The sequence below is a fragment of the Natrix helvetica genome, assembly GCF_964273705.1.
Source record: "Natrix helvetica genome assembly, chromosome: Z".
NCBI classification, from domain to species: domain Eukaryota; kingdom Metazoa; phylum Chordata; class Lepidosauria; order Squamata; family Natricidae; genus Natrix; species Natrix helvetica.
Window position 1 is genome coordinate 123,204,748 of NC_138554.1, and position 25,913 is coordinate 123,230,660.

General features: G+C 36.0%; 1 protein-coding gene across 12 annotated transcripts in view; it reads right to left on the reverse strand.

Annotated features, from left to right (window-relative positions):
• PARD3 (par-3 family cell polarity regulator) overlaps nt 1-25,913 on the reverse strand; it is a 648,562-nt gene that overhangs the window by 14,319 nt on the left and 608,330 nt on the right. For all 12 annotated transcript variants that reach the window (XM_081971096.1, XM_081971094.1, XM_081971102.1 and 9 more), the window contains one exon: nt 5,026-5,140. In XM_081971096.1, coding sequence (XP_081827222.1) covers nt 5,026-5,140 — 115 coding nt within the window. The remainder of the gene's footprint in view (nt 1-5,025; nt 5,141-25,913) is intronic.

The following is a 25,913-nucleotide window of genomic DNA, read 5'->3' on the forward strand; positions in this document are numbered from 1 at the left end:
CCTTATTCAATGATGTTATCAGAGATATGCTATGTATAAACCAAAGGTGGATTCTTAATACTTGAATATAACTCTTAGCATGCGCATTTGTCATGGCCAATGGAGAAAATTAACAAGAGTTGTAATTCAGCCATTTACAGAAGGGATATTTTTCCTCTCTGACACATGTGAAGCTATTTCCACTATATACAAGACACTGTATTAGGGAATCATGATTGTATTGTACCCTTTAAAAGATCCTATGACTAAGAATCTAAAAAAGATACAACATGATTTTAACAGGAATGAAGCGCTAGACACATGTACCCTTCAAGTATACTGTCTACCTGTCTCCAAGAACTGTCATTTTAAAGTTTTTAATAAGAAAGTCTATGTTCATTAAAGTTACTGGGCTGCCTGCCTTCAAGACAGGCATTCACAAATTATTGGACCAGCAGATATTTTGGGGTAGAAGTGCCATTCTTCCTCAGCCATTGGTGAAGATTCTGCCAAAGATGTCATAATGAAACCTAGTTTATAATCAATGCTTGCTCGCTATGTTCTGAATGGGACCATTATAATCAAGCATCAAATCCTGGGAAATATGGCTGAGGCAGCATAAATTGTTCTGCTGTTAGAATTCAGTTTAAAACCTTCACATTAAAATTGCAGAGGAGTGACAGGGGTGCTATTTTACAAATGGAAGCTGGCTTCCTTTACTTTCCCTCAAGAATTTGAGGGATTTTTTTCTCTATAGTATTTAAGTAAATTTATTTCTGTAAAGCTTTATGTCCTAAGCCAGCGGTGTCAAACTCACGTCATCATGGCAGCGTCACGTGACATATCGGGACTACCCCTCCTTCACTGAACCAGGCATGGGCGTAGCTTGTGCAACTCATCCGGCCTGTAGGCCGGGAGTTTGACAGCCTTGTCCTAAGCCTTTTGCACCCTCTCTCATTGTAAAAAGCACATGGTACCATTCTCTAATTCCATTAAATTATATACCAGCTTTGACAACAGGCAGATGTGCAGGTGATTTTTTTTCTCCAACAGCTAAACTGTAACCCAAGTTATAAACTTGTTGTAGCCCGCCAATGGCTAGCAGAGCTGGCAGCAGATTTGGACAGTGATGAGGTTGGGGAGGAACATAGGCCAATCTTGAAGTCTGGGAAGGCTCTGATGAGGGCTCTGCATTGGAGGCAGAGATGGGGTCAGGACTGTCTTACAGTTATCAGCTGCCTTCAGACTCAGACATCAGTGAGGCAGGCGAACAGCTGGAGCCTGTTCCCAGTGTGCAAATGCTCAGAGTTGCCAGACAAAGGGAACAGCTAAAGAAGAGGGGTCGACTTGGGAGTAAGGCCACAGGTAGAGGATGAATGGCCCCTCCCAGAGGAAATAAAAGAGGAGTAAAAGGGGAGTGGGCACTCTCCAAGCCAGATAAGGTCTGTGACTGTAAATCCTCCCTTGAAAGACTTTGCTGGACGTGAATGAGCAGAATTCACAGTAAATTAATAAAAGAGTTTTTGTTGGGACAAGGAGTCTGCTTCATGCTCTTGGGAAGCCTGTGTCAGAACAAAACTAAAAAGGTATTTAAGATTACACGTAAAATATCCAATTCCATTTTTATCTTTTGGTATTTGGCATTTAGGTGCATTTTGAAGCAAGCACCCTTATAATTTTAAACCAACAGGCTGGAGTCACATATGTTGCTTAAGAGATGGATTTTTAGTTCCCCAGTGCTGAAGCTACATTGTGTGATCTCAAAAGGGATGAGATCATTGTTTTATCCCTCCCAAGTATCGTGATCTTATCTAGATTAGAATACATAAGAGGGAGAAAATTAATCCTAAGGCATACATGGCCTTTGCTAAATGTACGTATACGTATATGTGCACTCCAGAGCCAAGAATCACCAAAGCTCAGGATAAATATAACCATATTAAGCACAATTTCAGACACTTTAAGCTCATTTGCATTATTACTCCAGAGAGGGATAGCTCCCCATTGTTTGTGAAGAAAAAAGAGAGAAAGAAAGAAAGGTCAGCTGCTGACCTACAATTTAGGAAATTATTCCATTCTTGAGGTAATCAACCTGTCATCTAAATAATTGTCCATACTCAGTCATTGCTTATAAAGAATGCCACGGTTGCCTGTCTAAAGTTGCTATGGGTGCTATTCATATTCGGATAGACAACATTTGGGCCATGACCTACAGTAGTAAGGTTTTCATTTTTCCTAGATAACTTTCCTAAGATCCCTCACTATTATATTTTGGGCTTATTCAGCTGATCTTCATCCTATAGTGCAGAAAGTCTTTTTTTTTTCAGAAAATATTTTTAAAAAGTTAATGAATTTCCTTTTCTGCATCTAACAAGGCCAACAGCAAAGTAGCTTACCCATTAAAATAACATATGTATGGATGTTTCATTACATTAATTTATGAAGAACATACGTTATTTTATAACAGAACATTAAAAGGAAGTCTGTATTTCTTTTGCAGTTTCCCTCCGAATGTCATCACTCTGCTTAACAACTAATTCCCACAACACTGTCAAATAATTTACCAAGATTGTATTACTATTATTCTTCTGTTCCTTCCAAGTATCTTATCTCCTCCCACATGACTATAACCATGTTGCTTGTATCTTTCAATTTATATTGTTTTTATTTGTTTACTAGTACGATTTCATAGCTTATTAGTAATCTTAACTATCACTAAGTGTTGTATCTTTTTATTCTTGATGAATGTATTTTATTTTCCTTATGTACACTAAGAGCATATGCACCAAAGACAAAGATGATTGTGTGTCCAATCATACTTGGCCAATAAAGGATTCTATTCTATTCTATTCTATTCTATTATTCTATTATTCTATTATTCTATTATTCTATTATTCTATTATTCTATTATTCTATTATTCTATTCTATTCTATTCTATTCTATTCTATTCTATTCTACTCTACTCTACTCTACTCTACTCTACTCTATTATATTCAGTTTGATTCAGTTTGATTTAAGGATCTGATTTAAGCAGGCTGGTGCAATATTTGTTGGCTCCCTACACTTATGTTATATTTGAAATCAACACTGGAGACAGAAAAGGAGAAGTTCAGAGGAAAACTGAAAGTTTGAAATAATATTCAGATTTCATATAAGACACAAAACAAAGGAGGTATGTTTATGGCATAGCTTTCCTGGTTACTACAAGCTTCTACAGGATTATATGCTGATAGGTCTTTCTGAAAACTCTGATACCTTAGGTTAGCAAATTGGCAACATAACCACAGAATAATTAAGTAACACTCTCTCTCTCTTTTTTTCATTTAGGATACCTAGGCAATGTCAGCTGCCACATAAATAAAATTTAGGTTACTAAAAAGCATCCTTGTTCAACTGAGAACATTGCTGAGACCACAGAGAATAAGGCTTGAAGCTGCAAGGAGCAGAGCTTGTTCTGCATAAATTTGCATATGGACAAGTTTCCCTCTCTTCCAGTTTTGAACATGATTTTTTTCTTTAATTTCAAAACTCGCTTCAAGGGCTAATTTTGTTACATAGGTATAACCATATACACACATATTTTGGTGTAGCCCAGCAAATTTTGGTTCCTCTCTCTTAATAGTGAGATAAATTTTAATCTCAGAGGTTCAAAACCTGATTCATTTCCCTCCACACTTAATGAAAACTATTTTTTAAAAAAACCTAAGGTGTCTTTTTGGACTCAAGAGGCAAAATCATATAAGTAAAGTAAAATAAATAAATAGTCTATGGTTATTTGGAGAACAAAGCCTTTTCAAAGGTCACTTCTGCCTGGATGGCCAGAATCAAACTGCAAGTTTTGACATATAATTTTCTTTCTCATACATATTTATACCTACATACCTATATATAAAAGTAAGCCCCTTCTTATCCATCTCGGATCCTCTACCAGGGCCATTAGAGCAGAACGGTTTTGTGCAGGATCTTAGCTGTTCCTATCACTGCATGCTTCTGGGTGGAGAGCTCTGACGTTGTTCCTGGGATCCGTTGGAGTTACTCTCCTAGCTTAGTAATCATAGCCCAAATTGTTCCTATCACCACTGGGACCACTTTGGCTTTTACTTTCCATATCCTCTTTAGTTCCTCCTCCTACTTCTCCAGCTTCTCATACTCCTTTTACTGATGTTGCTATCACTTGGTCCATCACATCTATCACCATCACTGTCTTCTGGTCCTTGTCTGCTACTGTGGTTTGGTTGATTGGCCAGTACCTACCTGCCTGCCTGTCTGTATCTGGAAGTCCCACAGGACCTTAGCTTTCTTCTCCATCACCTTCTGTGGGAATGTTCAAGAATCTGGCCCATATTCTACACAAAAGTTCCTGTACATCTTTTAGTATAGGCAGCTATTTAGTAGTGCCATTCAATGTATGTTGTTAATTGACAGCACGCACACACACACACACACACACACACACACACAAACTGCATTTAAAATGCATCCAAGTAAACCATTAAAGGTGTCTTAAATGCTACCATGTTTTATTTAAGTCTATGCAGTTTATACAAGCAAAGAATCATGTTCTTGTCAGTGTCGCCAACAGAAATCCCCTAGAGACATTCTTTAAAGGGTAGATAAGTTAGTCAGCATCAATTGTGTGACCCAGGAATGGCTTCCAACAGGCCAGACAATATCCTTTTACAGAAGGGACAGATGGCAGAACACAATCCAAAACAAAATTAGGAATGTTGCACCACAGATGGAAAGGCAAAGAGTCATAGGTTAAAAGGTCATTCAAGACATGGAATCAGTTTCCAGTAGGAACTAAAGATAATACCCTAAGCAAACCAAAGAATGGGCTACAGAACTATGGGGGAATAAATTTTGCTTGCATGCAAAAATTACAAGGTGCATTTTCTAGCATTTCTAGGTAGGACCAAAATAACTCTATCCTGAAACTCTCTTAAACTACTATTGACAGACAAAATAGCTATCTAGATTTGACTTAATCTAAGATAGCTTCTTTGGGGCTTTGCTGTTTGCTATATTCAGATAGTGGGACATACCCATGGTTGTTCAAAGCTGTAAGTACGTCTCCTATCTTCCACATCCTCATCTTGCTTGGCTTGTTGAAATTCTTGTCTTAATCGTTGTATCCGGTCATGATTGCTTGGAGCTGATCTGTTAAAGTAAGACAAGAGAACATAAGTGATGACTTATTTCTTCAAATCCTAAAGTTTTCTTGTCCTGTTGAAATTAGTACTTATAGTAAGAATTTTAGAATTAATTCTAATTCTTACAACAACTTAAAATATGCATGCCATATCAGGCACAACATTAAACAAAACTTTGAATAAAGAATACACACATTATTATATTGCTACTGTAATAAGGAATACATTATGGATGGATTTTCACAGCCTCCTGGAAAAAAAACCAGAACTTTATATACAGTAGATATATGTCTTGTTATTTTACCACAAATGCTTAGATTCTGGTAAAAGAAACCCTTCTTAATGTAAATACAACTTAAAACAAATATACATCCTCTAAGCTTTCTTCAGTTCATCTAATTCATAAGAATGTAACAAGAATCCTCGCATCAGGTCAAAAACTCGACTGGACCAGCATGCTCTCTGACACTTACCAGCTGGTATTCAGAATGCTCAGAAGCATGGGCACAAATCATGCTTTATATACAAAAGATGTTACCAGTTGATTAAAACCAAATAAAATTTTCCCAACAAAACATTCATTCTTCTATTACTATCTGCATTTAAGGCATGTAGGCATGTGAAGACCACATTAAAGATTTTTAAACGAAAGGCAAACATATTTTTATGAGATTTCTCTGGGACAGGTAATTGTTGCTCATTTAAGGTACTCTGCAGATGTCTGAATTTCATTTCAATGGGTTTCCTCAACTTAATTTGCAGATGGCACTATTAAAATATGTTTCCTTGTCAAGAACTTCCTACTTAGGACTGCTTCTGACAAGTAGTTTGAACTTATCAGTTTAGCATTAAAAGGTTTAGGCATGTGATACATTTCAACATGTGAAACCCGTATAATATTTTTCAGGAATCATATCATGCTCACAAGAAAGATATGTCCCATTCTAGCCTAAAGGCCATAATAAAGTTTGACTTGATATGAAGGCTCAGTTCTCTGCGCACTTATTTTGGAAATACAATCCATCAAATTCAGTGGAATTACTTTTCAGTTAAGAAGCTTCAGATTTGCAGCATTATTTTGGGATGATCTAAAATTATTTGGCGCATCCTAACAATAGGCAAAATATTAAGCTTTTTATAGTATTAATGACCAATAAGAACCTTGGGTTCTTATTTTTGAGATTTTTTAGAATCTCAAGAAATAGATTATTATAAGGGCACCCTAAATTGTTTCTCCAGCATACAAGAGAGAGAGAGAGAGAGAGACAGAGACAGAGAGAGAGAGAGAGAGAGAGAGAGAGAGAGAGAGAGAGAGAGAGAGAGAGAGAGAGAATCAGCCAAAGCAAATCCAAGATTTTTTTGTTTATTTGTTAGATGCAATGGAAACAATGATGCTCCTTCCATTTTGCATCAACTAAATAGCAAATGAATTTTGCTTCCTCATTGGAAATTCTTCACCACACCTGAGTGAATAAACAGAGAGCTGGGACATCAAGGAACAATTACGTAAGCTAAATATTTATCGTATTTTCTGAAAGAGAAGAAAAAGTTTAAAAGCTGAAGTTGATTCAGGCATCTGATTTGGACACTCCAGCTATAATTTTTCTTCAGAGGTTCTTGGTGTTCTCTGACTTTGGTTGTTTACTTGAAGATGTAAACATCTTGAAGAAGTTTACTTGAAGATGTAAACTAGGTAACATCATCAGTGCTAGTAAAGCCGCCTCATTTCAACCTGGCCTACAAATATTATTCTCTATCAGTACAATGTTTTCATTTTAAAGTATTGGGGGTTCATATTTAAAGCACTTGTTGTACCCCTTAATCTCTCAGTTAGATAATTTCAATATTCTAGTCACAAACTATTTTTACATTTATTTTTTTGCTAAATCATAGATATTCCTCCATCATTCTGTAGCCACAATGGAGAAAAAACACAGACCCTGTTCAGAACTTTAGGGACACAACATGAACCTGGATGAATTCCTATATAAAAGTTAATAAAAGGACTGCTTCCCTAATAGATGTCACAAGAGTAGAAAGATGGGGAAACATCATTACAGTGTTTTATTTGAAAGAGGGCAGAACTGACCAGAAAAGCTAAAATGGTAAATGTTGAGAGGCCATGGAATGGATCGTTTTCTGTCTCACCAGCTGTTTTGTGAATATGGAAAACTTGTAATGCAATCATTTTATAAAAGCATCAACAACCTGCTCAGAGAAGTCCAAAGGTACCCACTAGGAGCAAAAAGTGTTCCACCTTTGGGCTAAAGCTTCAATGGAAGATCTTAATGCAGACAAACTTTAAGGAAAGAAACATTATTGCATGTATTCAAGTCCAAAGGTACCATATTTTTCAGAGTATAAGACGCACCAAGATTTGGAAGAGGCAAATTAAAAAAAAAGTTTTTGCACCCTGATGACCTCCCAAAAATGGTCCGTTTGTCATGAAAACGGGCCTGTTTTTTGTCAAAAAAGAGGGAATGCATAGCCTTTAGAAGTCCTATAGAGTGCTCCTGGCGGCTGGAGGGGGGGGAAACGAGCAAAAAAACAACCCGTTTTTTCCTCATTTTTGCCCTCTATAGCCCCCAGCAGCACTCTGGAAGCAATGTTCCCTCTAATTTTTTTTCAGTGTGAGCAGAAAAGTATAGTGTTTGAGCAGCACATTTTTATGCCTGAGCACCTGAATTTTTTTCACAGATGTCACCTAAGACAACAACGAAATCAGTATTATTTGAAACTCAAAGTTATGTTTCTTCAAGGTACTGGCTTAATTAAAAGTGTTATATAATGTCAGTATCACTTAACAACGCTCCTGCTTAGCAACCAAAATGTTGGCTCAGGAACTCTGGCATTTGAAGCACGCAAGTCTTAAAGTTGTCAAGTTACAAGACCCTTGCACCCCTAACCCTTTAGGAAAAAAAAACCCCAGGGGTCTTCAAACCTGACAGCTTGAAGACTTGTGGACTTCAACTCCCAGAATTCCTCCTCCAGTCATGTTGCGGCGATGTCATCTGCGTGGATCTGTTCCATCTTCAGTTTTTTTTCACAGGGGGCAGGGCTGCTGCTGAAGATGCCAACGACGAGCCCTTGCTGCCACCAGAATAACAGCTGCCACCTCCTCCTCCTCCAACAGCACCACCATATTTGGAGTGAAGCCGCTAAAGCTCCCGCTGGTGCCCCCCTCCACTCGGAGTACCTGAGCTGGGCACCGCGTTACCCCTGCTGCCTTCTCCTCCGCCGCCGTGCTTTTGAGAAGCCATGAGGCCTTTTTCTCCTGCTCCCGTCCCCCTCCGCCGCCTTCCTACTGGCTCCCGCGGCCTCATGGCTCCTCAAAAGCACAGCAGAGGAGGAGGGGGCAGGGGTAACGCGGGGCTCAGCTCAGGTGCTCTGAACGGAGGGGGAGGCGCCGCTGCCACGGGCGGGGGCGCCGGCGGGAGCTTTGGGACCTCTGCCGCAGCGTCGGGCAGCAAATGTGGTGGTGCTATTAGAGGAGGAGGAGGCGGCAGCAGATATTCCGGTAGCGGCAGGGACTTTACTTTAGCTGCAGCGCCAGGTGCAAGCAGCTAGGATTGGCCGCCCACAAAGGACCTCCCCGGGCTTGCTTTGCTGAACTAGCGTCAGTCGCCCCACGCTCACCAAAACAAGTCCAGGGAGGTCTTTTGCAGGCGGCCAGTTCTAGCCATCTGCAAAGGACCTCCCCAGCCTCCGGCGCCTGTGACAGTAGAAAACACTGCATGGCAGTTGGAAACTGCTGCGCGGTGTTTTCTTGCCACCTGCGCGGCCGCGCAGCCACGCACCTTAGAGGGAACAGTGTCTGGAAGCCCCCTAAAGACTATGCACGGCTATTTTTGCAAAAGGGGTGGGGTTTTGGGAGGCCAAAAATGCTGTATTCAGTGTATAAGATGCACCCAAATTTTTACCCTCTTTTTTGAGGGAAAAAGATATGTGTCAGGTTGTGAGGCTCTGAGCTGGCTGGAGCTGACAGTATGTCTTATACTCCAAAAAAAGTATAAGTATAAAAGAAAGTGCCAGGGCCATAAATTCCTATCTTCAGTGTCCATAGTCTGTCTTTAATCTGACTAAATGTTTCTTTGCTTGGATGTAGATATGTCTAGCATAACCGCATTCCTGAATACGTGTTTAATTCTGGGACAATTTTCTTCCTCTATCTCTTGCCCCATCTCTTTGTAAAAAAAAAAAAAGACTTGACGTTATTCAATAAAATCAAATGCTTTAATGGTTAAACCCATTCCCTTTGTGAGTTGAGACCAGATTCACCGTCTTAGTGATGGGGCAACTTGCACCAGATTCACCCCTTCTCATTTGATGTCTGCCAAATGCACATTACTAAAATGCAGCTTCAGCAGTTTCATGAGTGCGACTGACATGTGCAAACCCATGCCTGGTCCTGAAAAGAGCAGCGTAAGCAAAGCTCAATTAGGCCAAATCTGTCACATTTTCTATAACTAGAATTCAGAGCAATAGTGTTTAGAGACTCAGATCATTAAGCGGTATCTCACTATGATGTCATGCACTGAAGTATAGAGTTGCTGAACAAAGAGATGTCAGGGTGATCAAGTGGATACCAACACTTTACTGAGTGGGAATGACTAAAGCTTTGGGAAGGAAAAAAAATGGATTGAGAAGAAGAAAAACAAAACAAAAAGAATCCTTCCAATAAAGCCAAACAAGCAATAACAGGTAGGATACTAAACTCAGCAAACAAATACAAACTCAGCTTAAATTCTTTTCGGTGGAAATTGTCTACACAAAACTGAGAATAATGTACAACAAGAGGAGAAAGAGAGGGAGTATATGTCTCCATATAATCTCTCCAGCAGCATAGAAGTCTTTAAGTCTAATATGTGGATGTAATACAGGCAACCATAATGGACCCTGGGATTTCTATTGCAAACCATGATAGCCATAGGCCAGGGTATCTAAGTTACTGGATTCCATCTTGCATTTTTGGTAGTGGTCATTAAGCAAGCACTTCATGCAAAAATATTGTAAATCACAATCTCATGACTGTGGAATGCTACAATGGACTATGAAAGTATCTTGATTGCAAAGTTCCTGAAATATGACCATGTAACCGTAGGAATGGTGATGTGTAACCATGAGAACTCATGGAAGTAACTTTGAGGGAGGTGTCTCTCATAACTTCAAACAATTGTTAAGTGACCGATCATTAAGCAAGGATTACTTATAAATTGGGTTTTTGAGTACTACCACTAGTGAACAAACCATCTCAATTTGTGTTAATTTTATGCTCTGGACTCATTGAAGGAGTTCATTTTATGCAAAGAAAAAAGATTATGATGGATCCTTTATCTACAGGTAGAAATGAAAGAGAAACAGGCTGTTTACAGTGAATTTTTAAAAGGTCGCCTTGTTTATTAGTGATGGCACTTCCACTCTGCTGCCAATACATCCTGTCACAGGATGCATGGTTGGCAAAGTTGAGAGGAACCTAGGTGTTAGATACCTTAAATTGGAGTTAAATTACATTAAATAATTGGTGTTATTTATGTTAAATTACGTTAAATTGGATAAGAGTCACGGTGGTGCATTGGTTAAAGTGCAATACTGCATGCTACTTCTGCTGATCACCGGCTGTCAGAAGTTTGGCAGATAGGATCTCACCAGGCTCAAGGTAGACATAGCCTTCCATCCTTCCGAAGTCAGTAAAATGAGGACCCAGATTGTTGGGGGCAATATGCTGACTCTGTAAACACCTTAGAGAGGGCTATAAAGCATTATAAAGGGGCATATACTGTAAGTCTAAGTGCTATTGCTAGCTCTCTTATCTTAAGAGGATAAAATAAGTTAGGGAAATGCACAGCTTAACCCACTGCTTTTTTCCATATAATGGAAGGCTTTTTCATTCATCCAAATATTTATTGCAATTTTGTTTTTCTTTTCTGCATTTGGTTTGTCCATATGAGTTTAGCAGAACTGCTGAGGTAGCTGTTCAATATACCCTTTAGCTACATGGTTTTTCTCTAGAACTACAGTGGCGTACAGTAAGTTACGAACCTAGTGTTGCAATTGTCCATTATTTCAATTACCTCAAAACATCCAAGAGACCTTGAAATAAACAGAAAACAATTGAAATAAAAGTGATATTAAAGACAATCAGTTTTCATTGCTGCATCTCCATTCTTCTTTATCTTTGTCATCATATCTTTACTGCTACATAAGCTATACAGCTTTTAGGATAGATGAAACTACATCACATTGATCAGTTATATTTTATTGTTTTGAATTATGTTCCTGCCAAGTAAAATATTTAAATTATCTCTTATCACTGGACTGAGTCATAAGGGTTAGGCACAAAAAAGTACAAATGTTGACAAATAAGATTTGATGCTGACACTTCATTTAGCTCTTTCTAAATGTTGTTTAGTCCTTCTACCTAAACACTGTATCTTTAGATATTGAGTTTTGTTTAAAGTTATTTTCTGGACCATTCTAAAATTATATAACTCGTATTTTCATTGGAACAAAGAATATGAAATGCGTGAAAGACTGCAACGTTCACAACAAAACAAGAATAAATGACTAATCTGCAGATAAGAGCAATGTCTTTGTTGAATTTACTTAGGTTGTCTTTAATTTGATCAGCTAGCAGCATAGCGTTTTAAGGGCAACCCAGGGCTGCAAATTCACAGTAAAAATGTCACATGTTGAATAAGCATTTGAATTAAATTATGCACAAACTAAATGTTTTAGCTCAAACTGATTATGCATGCAAAGTTAGTTTCTCTAACAAGAACAGCTTCTTGAATGCTGAGCATTACACTTGCAAATCTAAATTCTATTTTGCATGTTATTCCCCAGTAGATATTTACTTTCATTATACAGGATACATAAAAATCCCTGTTTATTAACTCAGATATTCCAAGATGACTACTTAGAATATATACCCCTTAATGCCCCTACTTTTTTCTTGTACTAAAATTCATGGATCAACTTAATATAAAAGAAAAAAATATTTTTTCACATTATGTATAAATCACTGAAATGCACACAATGGACAAATTTCCATTTAAAGGGTGGTTTTAAAACCTAGGAAACATATAAGCTTTCTGAAAGCATAAACTCAGATGCTTTGGGAAGTTTTCACTCACCTTGACTTTTCTTTTAGAGCAAATTCACCTGCATTTTTGGAAAGCGAGTATCATCCAAAGAAAACCTATGCTAATTCTACAGAGCTTGTCCTTCCTTTAAGCTGAAAACATTCACTTTCCCCTTTGGTGGCCACAATTTGTCATACATTTCACACCAATTTTAATGTAGTAAATCATAGTGAATTAAAAACATACCACTCTTGTGTCCAGACTTAAAAGAAGCTGTTAAGATGTCATTAAGTTTCAACCTGATTATTTCGATAGTTTACAATTAAGGGATAAATTAGTCTGGCTCATATCCCAAATGTTCAGGAACACAAGTTCATTTTGTAACAGGCCCATCATTTTATAACAGTAAATCAAAGGAATGCACCCCAGATTCCTTTTTATTGCTTCTATCATTCTTCCTTATTAGCTTGTCAGAGTTCACACTGGGAACACTCTTTGGGGGAATTCTTTTCTTTATGACAAAGGATGAGAAATGAGCCATTATTTTAGGATCCTACAATAAACATGGAATAATAACAATATTAGTTGAATAAAAATGTTCAACCTTGAGGAACGTATTTGCGCTTTTTCCTTTAAAAAAGTAACTTTTTATCCAAGTGTTGTGGTGGTTAAATTCAGGTTTTTATTTTAAAACAGGTTGATTTACAATTATAACAAAACTGCTCATTGCTATACACCCAGCAATCCATAATAGATGTTATTATTGTACTTATTACTGGGATAACATAATGTATTAGTGCTCCTAATTAATTAACTAGACTACTGATACCTAACAAAAGAGTTCCAAATGGATTAAAAACAGAAAGGCAGAAAACATCTTCCAATTTTTTTCAACACCAATGAAAGTTCAGAGTAGAAAATAGTGTAGTACTATTAGATAATTGGATCTTATAATTCCAGATCCAATTTTGTATACAAAATTCAGTTAGACCTTGACTTACAATTGAGCCCAAGATTTCTATTGCTAAGTGAGACATTTATTAAGCAAGTTTTGACTCATTTTACGACTTTTCTTGCCAAAATCAATAAATGAATCATTACAGTTGTTTTGTTAAATTAGTTGTTAAGTGAATCTGGCTTCCCCATTGACTTTGCTTATCAGAGACTCGCAAAAAGTGATCGTAACCCTCATAAATACATGCCCGTTGATCGCAACCCTCATAAATACATGCCCGTTGCCAACTATCCAAATTTTGATCATGGGGATGTTACAAAGTCATAATTTGAAAAACAGTCATAAGTCACTTTCTTTTTAGTGCTGTTCTAACTTCAGTGACTAAACAAACTTACAAGTTTAATATAATCATAGGCAATTGCAAAACACTTGCAATTCTACCATTTATTAATAAGACACAGTGATATTTAGTGCAGACAGTTAGATCTCAATTCCAATAACATATCTACAAATCTCTCTTATTAGCCATCAGTTTGGTGAACGAAATTAGGGCAATGCCTGTCTTTTAGCCTAATGTAGCCACAGTCATATATAAACTGGTTTTGAAGCAAAGCTACAATATAAATATAATAAATACTTTTTCTATATAATACATGACCGCTCTTTTGAAAAAACCTTAGCGAACAAATACGGAAACTAAAGTATGCTGCTATTAAAACATATTGCCTAGATTAAGATCTGTTTTTAAATTCTCCTAACCTCAATAAGAACAGCAACAGCCCCAAAGACAATAAAAAGTGGTACAAACTACAGGGCAGACCAGGATATACTGGGAAATGCTTTTATTTATAAGGTACAAAGTTTTTCATAGTCTCATGCATGTTTTCATTCTGTCGTGCTGCTAGAGTGGCAATTTGCTCTGAGAGATTTGAATGAATTATTCAAACAATAATAATTTGAAACAAAGGAGTGAAAAAACAGTGCTACTCCCTTTGTTCCTGTCTGTTCAGCATATCTGTATGGGTCATTATTAATAAATAAGCTAAGGCCTGGGTGTACTATCAAAAGATATCATTCAAGAGACCCATATCCTTTTTGTGGTTCTCCAAGTATATCTGAGTGAATTTTTTGGGGGAAGAATATGATAGGGGAAATTTATAAAATAAAAATGAAAAAAATTAAAACAATAACTCTCATTGAACAATGGATTATTATTATTATTATTATTATTATTATTATTATTATTATTATTATTATTATTATTATTATTATTATTATTATTATTATTCATTAAACATGAAACAGCCAACTGAACATTCAAAAATGCATTACAAATACCAGTGACTGGTGCTAATGGTTGATACGGTTTATAATATGGTTTATTATTATTATATTAATAATATGATTATTCTTAACTAAAATGCCCTTAAACTACAAAGGTTCCCAGGAGTGGCACAGATTTATTATGAAAAACACATTGACTGTAATAACACAAAATTACAATATAGAAGGCGTAAAAACTATTCAACCCATAAACAAAGGAGGCAAAGCTTTGGGAAGAAACATGTCTCTTACTGTAGTTTACTAAATAAGGGTAATAGGATTGTCCCTAACGGAGCCAAAGCAACGCTTGGACCAGACTGAGAGGAAACTGGGAGCCAACAGGGAATGGTGGAACATTAAAGAAATTTCCCTCAGTCTTTGGACCAATCAGGCTTTGAGAATACCCATGCGTAGCCCCTCCCTCAATTCTACTGGAAAATGATGAGGATCTCAGCAAAAAAATAGATCTTCATCTTTGTAGTAGAACAAGTCTTATGCTCTTAATGAAGGAACAAATAATAACAAAACAAAATGAATCTCCTTAATAAAGCAACATAGGAGCTATTGAATAAGATTAATTTGGATTTCAGCTTTAATAACTTTTCTAGTGGATGCCATTAAACCTCCAATTGTTCTAAATAGTATAATTAGTGTTTTTAGTAGCAAATAAAAATAAATGAAAAAAAGAGAAAGAAAATCCATTGAACACATCAATTGTCTTTTGGAGAGGGGGTTGGCAATATTATAATGATATGGGTTTTAATTGATACTACTATGCAAGTTTTTTCCAGAGATGTATCTCCATTGACTTGTGCAGACAATTTTTCATATGACACCAAAATGTCATCTTTGTGGATTTTAGATGGCATATTATTTTGACACAGTGATAAAATAAACCCATGGTGCTATATATTGTCACCTGTAATGGAGCATCCTGGAGGTTAAAATGTCCTGATATTACTTTGTCCTTATTTTGAGTCCTGAGATCAAACTTGCATCCATTAATTCTTTTGTGCAAAGTCTGTCCCATTTGTCCTATACAGAATCCAGAGAGACATTGCTAGCAGATGACAATATATTTCACACTAGAGACTGAATATGTGATGGAGCCTCTAATTTTGTGGTAAAGTTGCAAATATGCAAATATAACAGCAAAACATACATGGTCTGATGCGTATATTCCATCATTATTATTCTGTTGTTTCTTTTTAAAAAAAATGTTTTTACTGATCTCAAAATGCTTTTTATTGCTTTTAAAAAGTGTTTTATATTTCTGGACTTCTAAGCTGTCCAAAGTCATTGATTCAGATAGACAGTTATAGAAGTTGAATGTATGACATGAATGACTTAATTAATTGATTGATTGATTAATTTCTTGTTTGTGAGAAATCTTGTTAAGTTGGATAGCTGTCAAGATGTTGATGAAGTAGAATAAATCCCAGGAACAATTATGAAACATTGGAACTTAATAGTTCCGTTAAATGTGGAAAATTGTCCTATATAGATATGTCAAGCTAGTGTTTTTGTCATACAGTAAACATAAATGAATTGTAAAATAGAACTTTTAAGAGTTACTCTTCCCAAAATCCAGTTTTTTATTGCAGAAACTTCACTCAAATGGGCAAATTGTAAAGTACTCCAGCAACACTTTCATTGTTAAATGTATTCCAGATCTTGCTTAGCAGCAGAAATTTTCGCACTAATTGTGACTGTAAATCGAGGATTCCCTATAATTTGTTATAAGAGCAACAAAATTCTGCAATTTACTGGTAGTCATCAACTTACAATCATTCATCTAGTGATTGTTCAAAGTTATAACAGCACTGAAAAAAAAGATTTACAAATGGTCCTCACAGTTATGACAATTGCAGCATCCCTATGGTCACATGCTTGCAATTCAGGTGCTTGTCAACCAGCTCACATAGTAATTTGTGATCTTTGCAGCTAGCTTTAGGCAAACAAAGTCAATGTCGGAAACTGAAAATGACTCTACGATACACTTTAGCAAATGCAGTGATTTGCTTAACAACCGTAGTGAAAAGGTTGTAAAATCAGGCATGATTCACTGAACCTTGCTTAATAATAAAGTTTTGGTCCCAATAATTATGATCATAGAGGGAGGACTACCTGCATTTTGTATACCTGAAATGTTCAGAGGGACAAAAACTAAACAAGTTCTGAAAGACCTCTTTCTAAATTGAGAACAGGGGAAATAGGATTCAAGGAAAGTCTTTAAGAGGAGCAATACTTGGTTACAAAGGATGAAGCCAATAGTTCATTCATTATAGAATAGAATTCTTTATTGGCCAAGTGTGATTAGACACACAAGGACTTTGCCTCCAATGCATAAGCTCTCAGTGTACATGCAACAATGGTGGTAGTTCATTGTCATAGTCATTATTTGAAAAAAAAAAGAACATTAATTAATAGAAAGGTGCTAAGGTCATAATACAGATTCCATAAAAATGAAAATAGAATGCAAAGGTTATGAAAAAAAGCTCCATGATAAGGAATCCCACACAAAGAATATTGAAAGTATGATAATATTCTTGGGAATAATTAATCTCTCCCTTTCGTATGTATGTATGTATGTATGTATGTATGTATGTATGTATGTATGTATGATGTATGTATGTATGTCAGAAAAAGGCAGCTTTCTCTATTAGGTAAAGGTATAATTCAAGAAACATAGCCAATGGTAGGGATTCTGTAGGCATAATTATTCTGGAAGAAAACCAGCTAGCTAGATTGATGTGAAACTGGCACAGTAGGAACAACATATTGGTAAAAATAAGAAATGTCAGATAAGCAACTGACAGTGGAATGGAAAACTGGGAAACAAGTTGGCTATCCTGGAAAATATATAATAACCATAATACAATATAGCAGAATTGTATAAGGGAAAACAATCATGTAATTTCAATTATTAAGTTAGCTCTATAAAAGTTTACTATAAAGACAATGAAACCAGAAGGAGGACTGGTAATATAAATTTGGGGGAAAATGGCAAGGAATGGCAGTTTCCTTGTTTTTTTGAAAAATTAGATAATGATTATAAATTATATGTTTACTTTTGTTTTATTACACAGGTCTAAATACTATTCATAATATGACTCTTATCACAGAGATATTTCAGTTGATTTTCTATATAGGTTTCTTTATGGATGCTATCCAGGGATGCCTTCCTTTTAAAAAATGTGCTCTTGTACTTGACAGTGTTGTGATTTTTATTGATCTGAGCCTAATGCTAAAAGCCTCAAGGCCTCCTGCCTTTAGTTGTTGTATAGTTACTAACAAATATGAAGTAATACACAACTGGTTTCATTCTTATTGGATCTATTCAGAGATAAACTATATCTATGTTCAACACTTCAATGAGACTTGAAATCATGCCTTACACTTGTACAGTGCATTTAGCTTTACAACGTAGGGTAGCTACGATGGCGGATTCTTACACCAGTAATGGTATCCTATTTTCTTTACTATGGGTTTGGTAGCGGGAGCACGCACATGTCTGGGCATGCATAGACCCTTCTGCGTATGCGCAGAAAGTCCATGATGATGTCTGGGTGGTGGACGGAGCCTTGTGCCGCTGCTACTACTGGTTCACCCGAACCGGTGCAAACCGGCAGAATACCACCTCTGATTTACACCTACCTGTACACAATAAAAATGAAAGTGGTTGTATAATGCTTCTTTTTAACTAATATAATATCCAATATTTATTTTAGATTTTATATAATTGCTGAGCATCAAGTTGCCCTTTTTTTTCTGAGAAAAAGAACAGAAAGTTTGAAAGCCAATAGGAATGAGAAAAGCAAATATCGTAAAGAGGGATTATTTATTTTACCTCTGTAATCATCCTACTTATTAAATTAAAACGTACTATTCCTTAGAAGTCTAGGTACTTACAAATTCCTAACTCATTAATCAACCACTGGCTCTGCCAGGTGACTCAAGGATACTTTTACTGATATATAATATTCATTTTATCCTGTTTAACTACAAACATAGTTAAAATATTCATCAGGTAATTTATAGTAATAGTATACAAATTAAAAATATGAATAAGAAGGTATAAGGGTTTTATTTTTTTTGCAAGGCAGCGAATACTATCCAAAGATTCTATGACATTCTAAGATGAAAACAAAAATCAATTGTATCAAACAAATGCCCCAAATGTTAGCTGTCTGTTACCAATAACAACAGAATAACAGAGTTGGAAGTCTTCAGCTTGGAGGTCTTCAATCCAACCCCTTCCTCAAGCAGGATATACCATTTCAAACAAATGGTTGTCCAAACTCTTCTTAAAAACTTCCAGTGTTGATGCACCCACAACTTCTGGAGACAAACCAGTCTTCTGTTCTACTTGTTCTAACTTTCATTAGTTCAAGATTTATTCTCTTTTGATTAGTTTCCTTCCATTGCTTCTGGTCCCTGTCTCAGGTGCTTTGGAGAATAGTTTGACTCCCTCTTCTTTGTGGAAGCCCCTGAGATATTGGAACATTGCTATCATGTCTCCCCTAGTCCTTCTTTCTATTAAACTAGACATGCCCAGTTCCTGCAACCATTCATGTTTTAGCCCCAAGTCCCCTAATCATCTTTGGTGCTCTTCTCTATATTTGTTCTAGTCTCAACATCTTTTTTATATTGTAGTGACCAAAATTGGATGCAGTATTCCAAGTATGGCCTTACCAAGGCCTTATAAGGTGGTACTGAAACTTCAGGTGATCTTGATTCTATCCTTCTGTTGCTGCAGGATAGGACTATGTTGGCAGCTGCAGCACAGCTGATATTTAAGTAACTGCCCACTAGGATGAAGGATTCCAAGAACAAACAATATGAAAATATTCCCAAGTTTAAAAAGACAGTGCCAATTTGACGTCCACCTAAATAAAAAAGAAATCTGTTTTGGAAGATGGACTTTGCATGTTTCTTTTTCTTTTTTTTTGAATGGGTTTCATCACTTGGAAACCTGACGCCTATATTTAGTACTACACAACATTTTGATTCTGCAGTGAAGCTCATAGTGAAACTGTGGAGTAAGGGCCTTAAAAATCATAGATCTACTTAAACTAGGCAAGAATATTATCAAACTTTTTTAATATGCCCACTGAAATAAAAACTTTTTTTTAAAAAAAAATATGGTTAAATTTAATAGGACCTTCTGAAATCCACTGCATTTAATTGAAATGTATTCATTCTGTATGCCACTGAACAATATAACAATCTCTAAAGTTTCGTTTTGTTCATATTTGATAAGCTGGACCAATTTCTGCCCATTATAATCAAACCAGAGTCATCACGCTCAACAGAAATTGCCACTGCTATTGTATTTTAGGGAATCTAGTATGGTTTATTTGAAACAATCCCTTGGTCTCTCTTCATGAATAAAATGCGGTGATACTTAATATCCCATGGTACTCTATACATTGGATTCTTACAGTTAAACAAACATCTATATAAGAAGATCAAACACATTATATTCCTGCTGGTATTTACATATGGTTCATCCTGTCTCATTCTCCCTGGCTTTACAGTATAGAGACATATTTAAAAATGACATGTAATATCATAGGTATTCTTGAATTCTAGATATACTCCCCTAAGTGTATAGATATAGATATATATTTATTTATCAAACTTGTATGACATCAATTTCATTTGGAAGTATATATTTGAAAGATAATAATGACTAACCCTGATAGAAGAAATCCACATCCTAATTATTACTATGAAATTAGTAAAACCAAAGTAATACTTTTAAAGATTATTCCAGAAGCCTGAATAGGTTACTGTGCCAAATTTCATTATTGCTGCTGCTGCTATTACAATACACGACAATACAATTCAATACAATAGCAGAGTTGGAAGGGACCTTGGAGGTCTTCTAGTCCAACCCCCTGCCTAGGCAGGAAACCTATACCGCTTCAGACAAATGGCTATCCAACATCTTCTTAAAGACTTCCAGTGTTGGGGCATTCACAACTTCTGGAGGCAAATTGTTCCACTGATTAATTGTTCTAACTGTCAGGAAGTTTCTTCTTAGTTCTAGGTTGCTTCTCTCCTTGATTTGTTTCCATCCATTGCTTCTTGTTCTACCCTCAGGAGCCTTGGAGAATAGTTTGACTCCCTCTTCTTTGTGGCAACCCCTAAGATATTGGAACACTGCTATCATGTCTCCCCTTGTCCTTCTTTCTATTAAACTAGACATACCCTTACTGATGATGCATTTTAAAAGTAGTCAAAGTCTTTCTCATATTTAGTAAATGCAATTTATTTTTGGATAAACACAGGGAAAGCAAACCCTATCATAGTTTTTCGCACAATAGATCTAATGCTATGGATGTTATATCCGTAACATCTCCTAACCAGTGTAAAGATATAGGACATAATTAAGTTGTTGCTTTCAGATGTTTTATTAGATTTGTAGATGTTGTTTTAGCTAACAGAAAACAATTTTATTTCTTTTCTTCTTCCATTACATTATGGAGTCTTCCAAATGTAGTTCTTAGGAACTTTTAACATTTTTAATTTGCAACTTATGAATTTCTGGGTTTAGTGTAAATATTTTCTAATTGCATTGGATTAATATTATCTGAATAATCTTTTGGAAAACTACTATAATTACATTGCAATTATTCTAAAAGAGGAAAGGATTATGAGCACGTGGCTTATTTAATATCTTTTTGTGAATTCATGGCAGTAACTAGATTTAAACAAAGCCGGTTTTTCTTTATGGCTAATTCAAGCTCTTTTTTTCCCCATATGAGTGTTGTATTTTAAGAGAAGGACTAAGGAATGTACTCTAAAATATACAGGTCGTCCTTGAGCCCAATGTCAGCCATAAATTGTGATAATTGTATGCAGGTTATGTTAAGATCAGATCTGATTATATGTCTTCTTTTGTGGCAGTCATTAACTGAATTAACGGTAAAGTGAATTTCATGGTCATTAGCAACCTTATTGTTTCATGTAAGTCAGTTTTTGCTGGAAACTGGAACTAAATGCCGGTTTCCAGTTAAAAACAGCATAACTCACATGTGACTGTGAGAGTAGATACTGGAATCTAAGTTGTAAATCCCATTTTCAGGGTCCATCATAACTTCAAAAGAACACAGGACTACCTGGCCAAACATCAGGTTCTTTAGAAATTGTTTATTCTTTACAAGTGTGATTATCACAGAATTTTCTTTAGTAAACTATATTTAGTAGCATGGTGTGAGATTTCAAGAATTCCAGCAATTGAACTATTCCCCATTTAGAACTAATTTTTCCCCATGGGCATTAAGGTGAGCACATCTTGATTTTATTTTATTTTTGTCCTAACAGCCTTCCTTTGATTTGGAAAGGAGATGGTAACGTTACACTGGTAACAAAAAAGCTTATAGCTAGCTGTTTATAGATGTGGGGAAAAAATCTTTGTCAGTCTAGTAACCAATCATTACAAGCAGGATGAAGACATAAAAACAAAGAAATAGGTGCAACTAAATTTGATCTGGATTCAATTAATGTTAAACTAATAAGTTGCCACTCATATGACTATTCTTCATATATTTTCCCCTTTTACCCTATTAAAAATTGGAATTTGTCAACTATTTTTGGAAGAGCTAACTCCCTTTTTTGATGCTGTAATTTGGGATCCTCATCATTATGCAGTCTTATGTTAGAGAATGTATGACATCAGATAGCAATCTTATGGCTAAATAAATAAACATCCACAATTATGAATTGGAATACAAATCTCTCCTCAACACTATGTATGTGGCATGTCTTCCTAGTGTTTCCATTTTTGTTGTTTACCTGTGGTCACACTTCACTGACTCAACTGATTTGGTCAATTACTTGTGGTTGACATATACCAATTATTTTTTAAAAGGCAAAAACAAAATATATCCAACCTTAATCCTCATACTAGCAGATCATATTTATATAAACTATTTAGCAAATTGGTTTGTTTATAAGTGGCTTATTTAATTCAGAATCAGTCTTCTATTAAAGATTAATTAAATATTAATCAAATATAAGCATAAGCTTCTATTTGATTAATGTAAACTTGCTACTTAAAGTCACTACTGTAATATTGTTCTATGGGTTTTAAAAATAACTTTACTTGGAGAGTCTCATATAAAAAATAGATATGTTATTTCCAATATAGGTAGTTCCTCAATTTATGACTACAATTAAGACCAGAATATTGGTTGAAAATTATAGGTCTAGGCCAAGGGTCAGCAAACTGCAGCTCTAGAGCCGCATGTGGCTCTTTCCCCCCTCTGCTGTGGCTCCGTCACCAGTCGGTGCCACAATTTTGAGAGGAGCTTCCGGTGGGGAGGGGGAGAGAAGCACAGTGTGCCAGGAGAAGACTCTATGGCAAGGGGAGGGTTTTCCAGTTGTCTCCACAATTGACAGGGCTTTCGGTTATGACAAGTAGAGGAAAAAGTATGCTGCGCTAGGAGAAGACTCTATGGTGGGGGAACTGAACTTCCGGTCAGCTCCAGAATTGAACAGGGAGGGGGCTTCCGGTTAGGACCTTTGGGGCTCCCAGTGTTTTCTTTTCTGTGGGAAACGGGTCCAAATGGCTCTTTGAATGTTTAAGTTTGCTGACCCCTGGTCTAGGCACCACATTACCAAACCTAATTTTATCAACATTTTTATGACTGCTGTTAAAAGAATCTCATGATCGTATGTCTGAAATTCTAAATCTTTGTGGTCATTAAGCAAATTACACAGTTGCTAAGTACAAACCTATTCTCCCAAATATAACTTTGAAGATGGGTTGCAAGTAACATTTTTAAATCAAGTTTTAATTTCGAAAAGTTGTTAAGTGAGCAGTCTTAAATTATGGATTTCCTATAATACGCATACACACGCATGTCTATAAATACATAGTAAAAATTACCTGGACATACAGTATTAGTAGTCAGTTGCATATTTTGCATATGACATGAATGAGTGACATATAACAGAATGTAGCTGAACTCAGGGTAAAAGAGTCATGAGGATCTGAGAGTAAAAATTTTAAGTACGATCAGAAAATGTGGAAAATAAACCAGGAAATGTGCTTAAATATGGGATTGTTAACTTTGACCTTGTGCCAGCACAAAATATAATAAAATCGGATTAACATTTTCAGTAGCCCCTTTGCAACATGGGCAAAACCTTAATCCAAATGGAATGCCTTTTTGTTTTTCTTCAAGATATTGTTGAGCCAAAGAAAATGCCCTCCTATATTTATTTAGGGATTGTAAATTGACTTAAGTGAGCACATACACTAAAATTGGAATGATATAGAAAAGATTAAGGAAGAGAGCAAAACATTTCTTACTTATTCTTCTATCTGAAGAGCAACACCTTGTTCCTATTCAAAAATCTTCAACTTATCAGTTTGTTTTGTAATAATTATGAGAAATCAATTGTCTAATCCCCAGGAACCAAGCTGCGGGACAGTTCATAGACTAGAGAACATAAGGTTGCATCTGGCAGTACATAGACTTACAACCACTCACTTAATAATGGTTCAAAGTTTTGAAAGACTTTTAAAAAACTTACTTAAAATTAATCCTCAAAGTTACAATTGCCAAACCACCCCTACAATCATGTGAATACATTTCAGGTGTTTGGCAACAGGCTCATATTTTTCATTGGCTACAACATCCCACATTTTTAAGATTACATTTCATGATATTTCTTCTGTTTTCTGCCAAAAAAAGAACCATTGGTAAGCTTTATTCGGACATATGGTCACATTATTTGCTTAATGACTATGTGATTTTCCTAACAACCACAGTGGCTCACTTGACAACTATCATAAAAATGTTTGTAAAATAATGTTTTGACATATGTTAACTCGATTAATGATTGCAATGACACACAATCAAAATTCCAGGGTTGATCATGGTTGTAAATTGAGTAATATCTGTATTGCCATTTTTGAAACTTGGAAAAGCTTTCAACTTCTGCCACCAAATGAAACTCCTTATTCCTTATAGTATTAGTAGTTGACTCTGAATTGATATATTCTCATCAGTTTCCTGGCCAGGACAGGAATCCACAACTATATAGAAAGTATTCACAGTGGTACTTCGGTACTAGTTGTTAATTGGTTCAGGCAGTGTGACAAATACTAAAAACAATGAGTACGAATCAAACTACGTGATGTACCACATAATCCTTTGTTTTGGCCAGGAAGAACTTCCTGACTGTCCCTTTTCCTATATCAGCCAACTTTCCAGTCTGGCAAACATCCTGTCCACCATCTTGTGGCCATCCCCTGCTTCCTTTTGCAGTGACTTAGCATGGCTAACTTCCTATCTGTTCTCTGAGGCCATCCCCCTCTTCCTAGCACAGGGTATCGAGTATAAAACGAACAACAAGTACTGGGGCAATATTTTTGCATCAGAATGGGTAGGGTACCAAATTTGGTGAGTTTTGAAGCAGTCAAGTACAAACGTACCACTTTTTATAGTCATATGTTACTGGTTCAAAGTTTGATAATATTCTCTAGGCCAGGTCAATCTGAACATTTATTTGAAGATAAAGAGAATTGTGTAAACATAAATTTAATTTAAAAAATAAAATAAAACTGAGGACCCTGATTGTAATTCCCTCATATCCAAAGATGCATATAAAGGCAAATATGATCTGCCAAATATTGGAAAAATGAAAACACTATACCAGATGAGAGAGTAATTCGGAAATTTTAGAATGTGCTGAAATGGATAGGTTAACTTTTAAACTTAAAGATAAAGAAGACTCAGAATATTTCCTGATATGGAACAACTTTTATGAGTGACTAGAGACAATGCGTAGGAAAAAAAGGCTATGAATGTCTATATTAAAATAGAGATGGTTTTCAACTATAAGTATGATAATCTACAAAATGTAAATAGGCCAATATATAAGAAAATCCAGTTTAAATTGTTTGTTTAAATTTCATATATGTGTTATAATATTATGGTTACTGTTATGAGTTCATGTGTTAATATTTACCACAATTTTTCTTTTTTTCTGGTCTTTGTTTTGTAATTGACATACCCTGTATTCATACACAGTATTCAAAAATGCATGTGTGTGTGTGTGTGTATATATGTGTGCATGCGTGCGTGCGTGCATGCATGCATACATACATACATACATATGCAGGTCTTGGCATATTCGAGTCTTTTCCTGTGTAAGATTGAGTGTGTGTGTGTGTGTATGTGTACACGCACACACACACACAATCTTATGCTGGTCTTGTTGTATTTGGTCTTGTTGTATTTGGTCTTGTTGTAATCTTACATGGGGAAAGACCCGAATACAACAAGACCAGCATATATATATATGCCCAAAACACCAGCCTGAAGATGGCGAGTGAGACCTCGCTGAAACGTTGCCAAGACAATCCCAATCTTACATGGGAAAAGATCCGAGTACAGTGG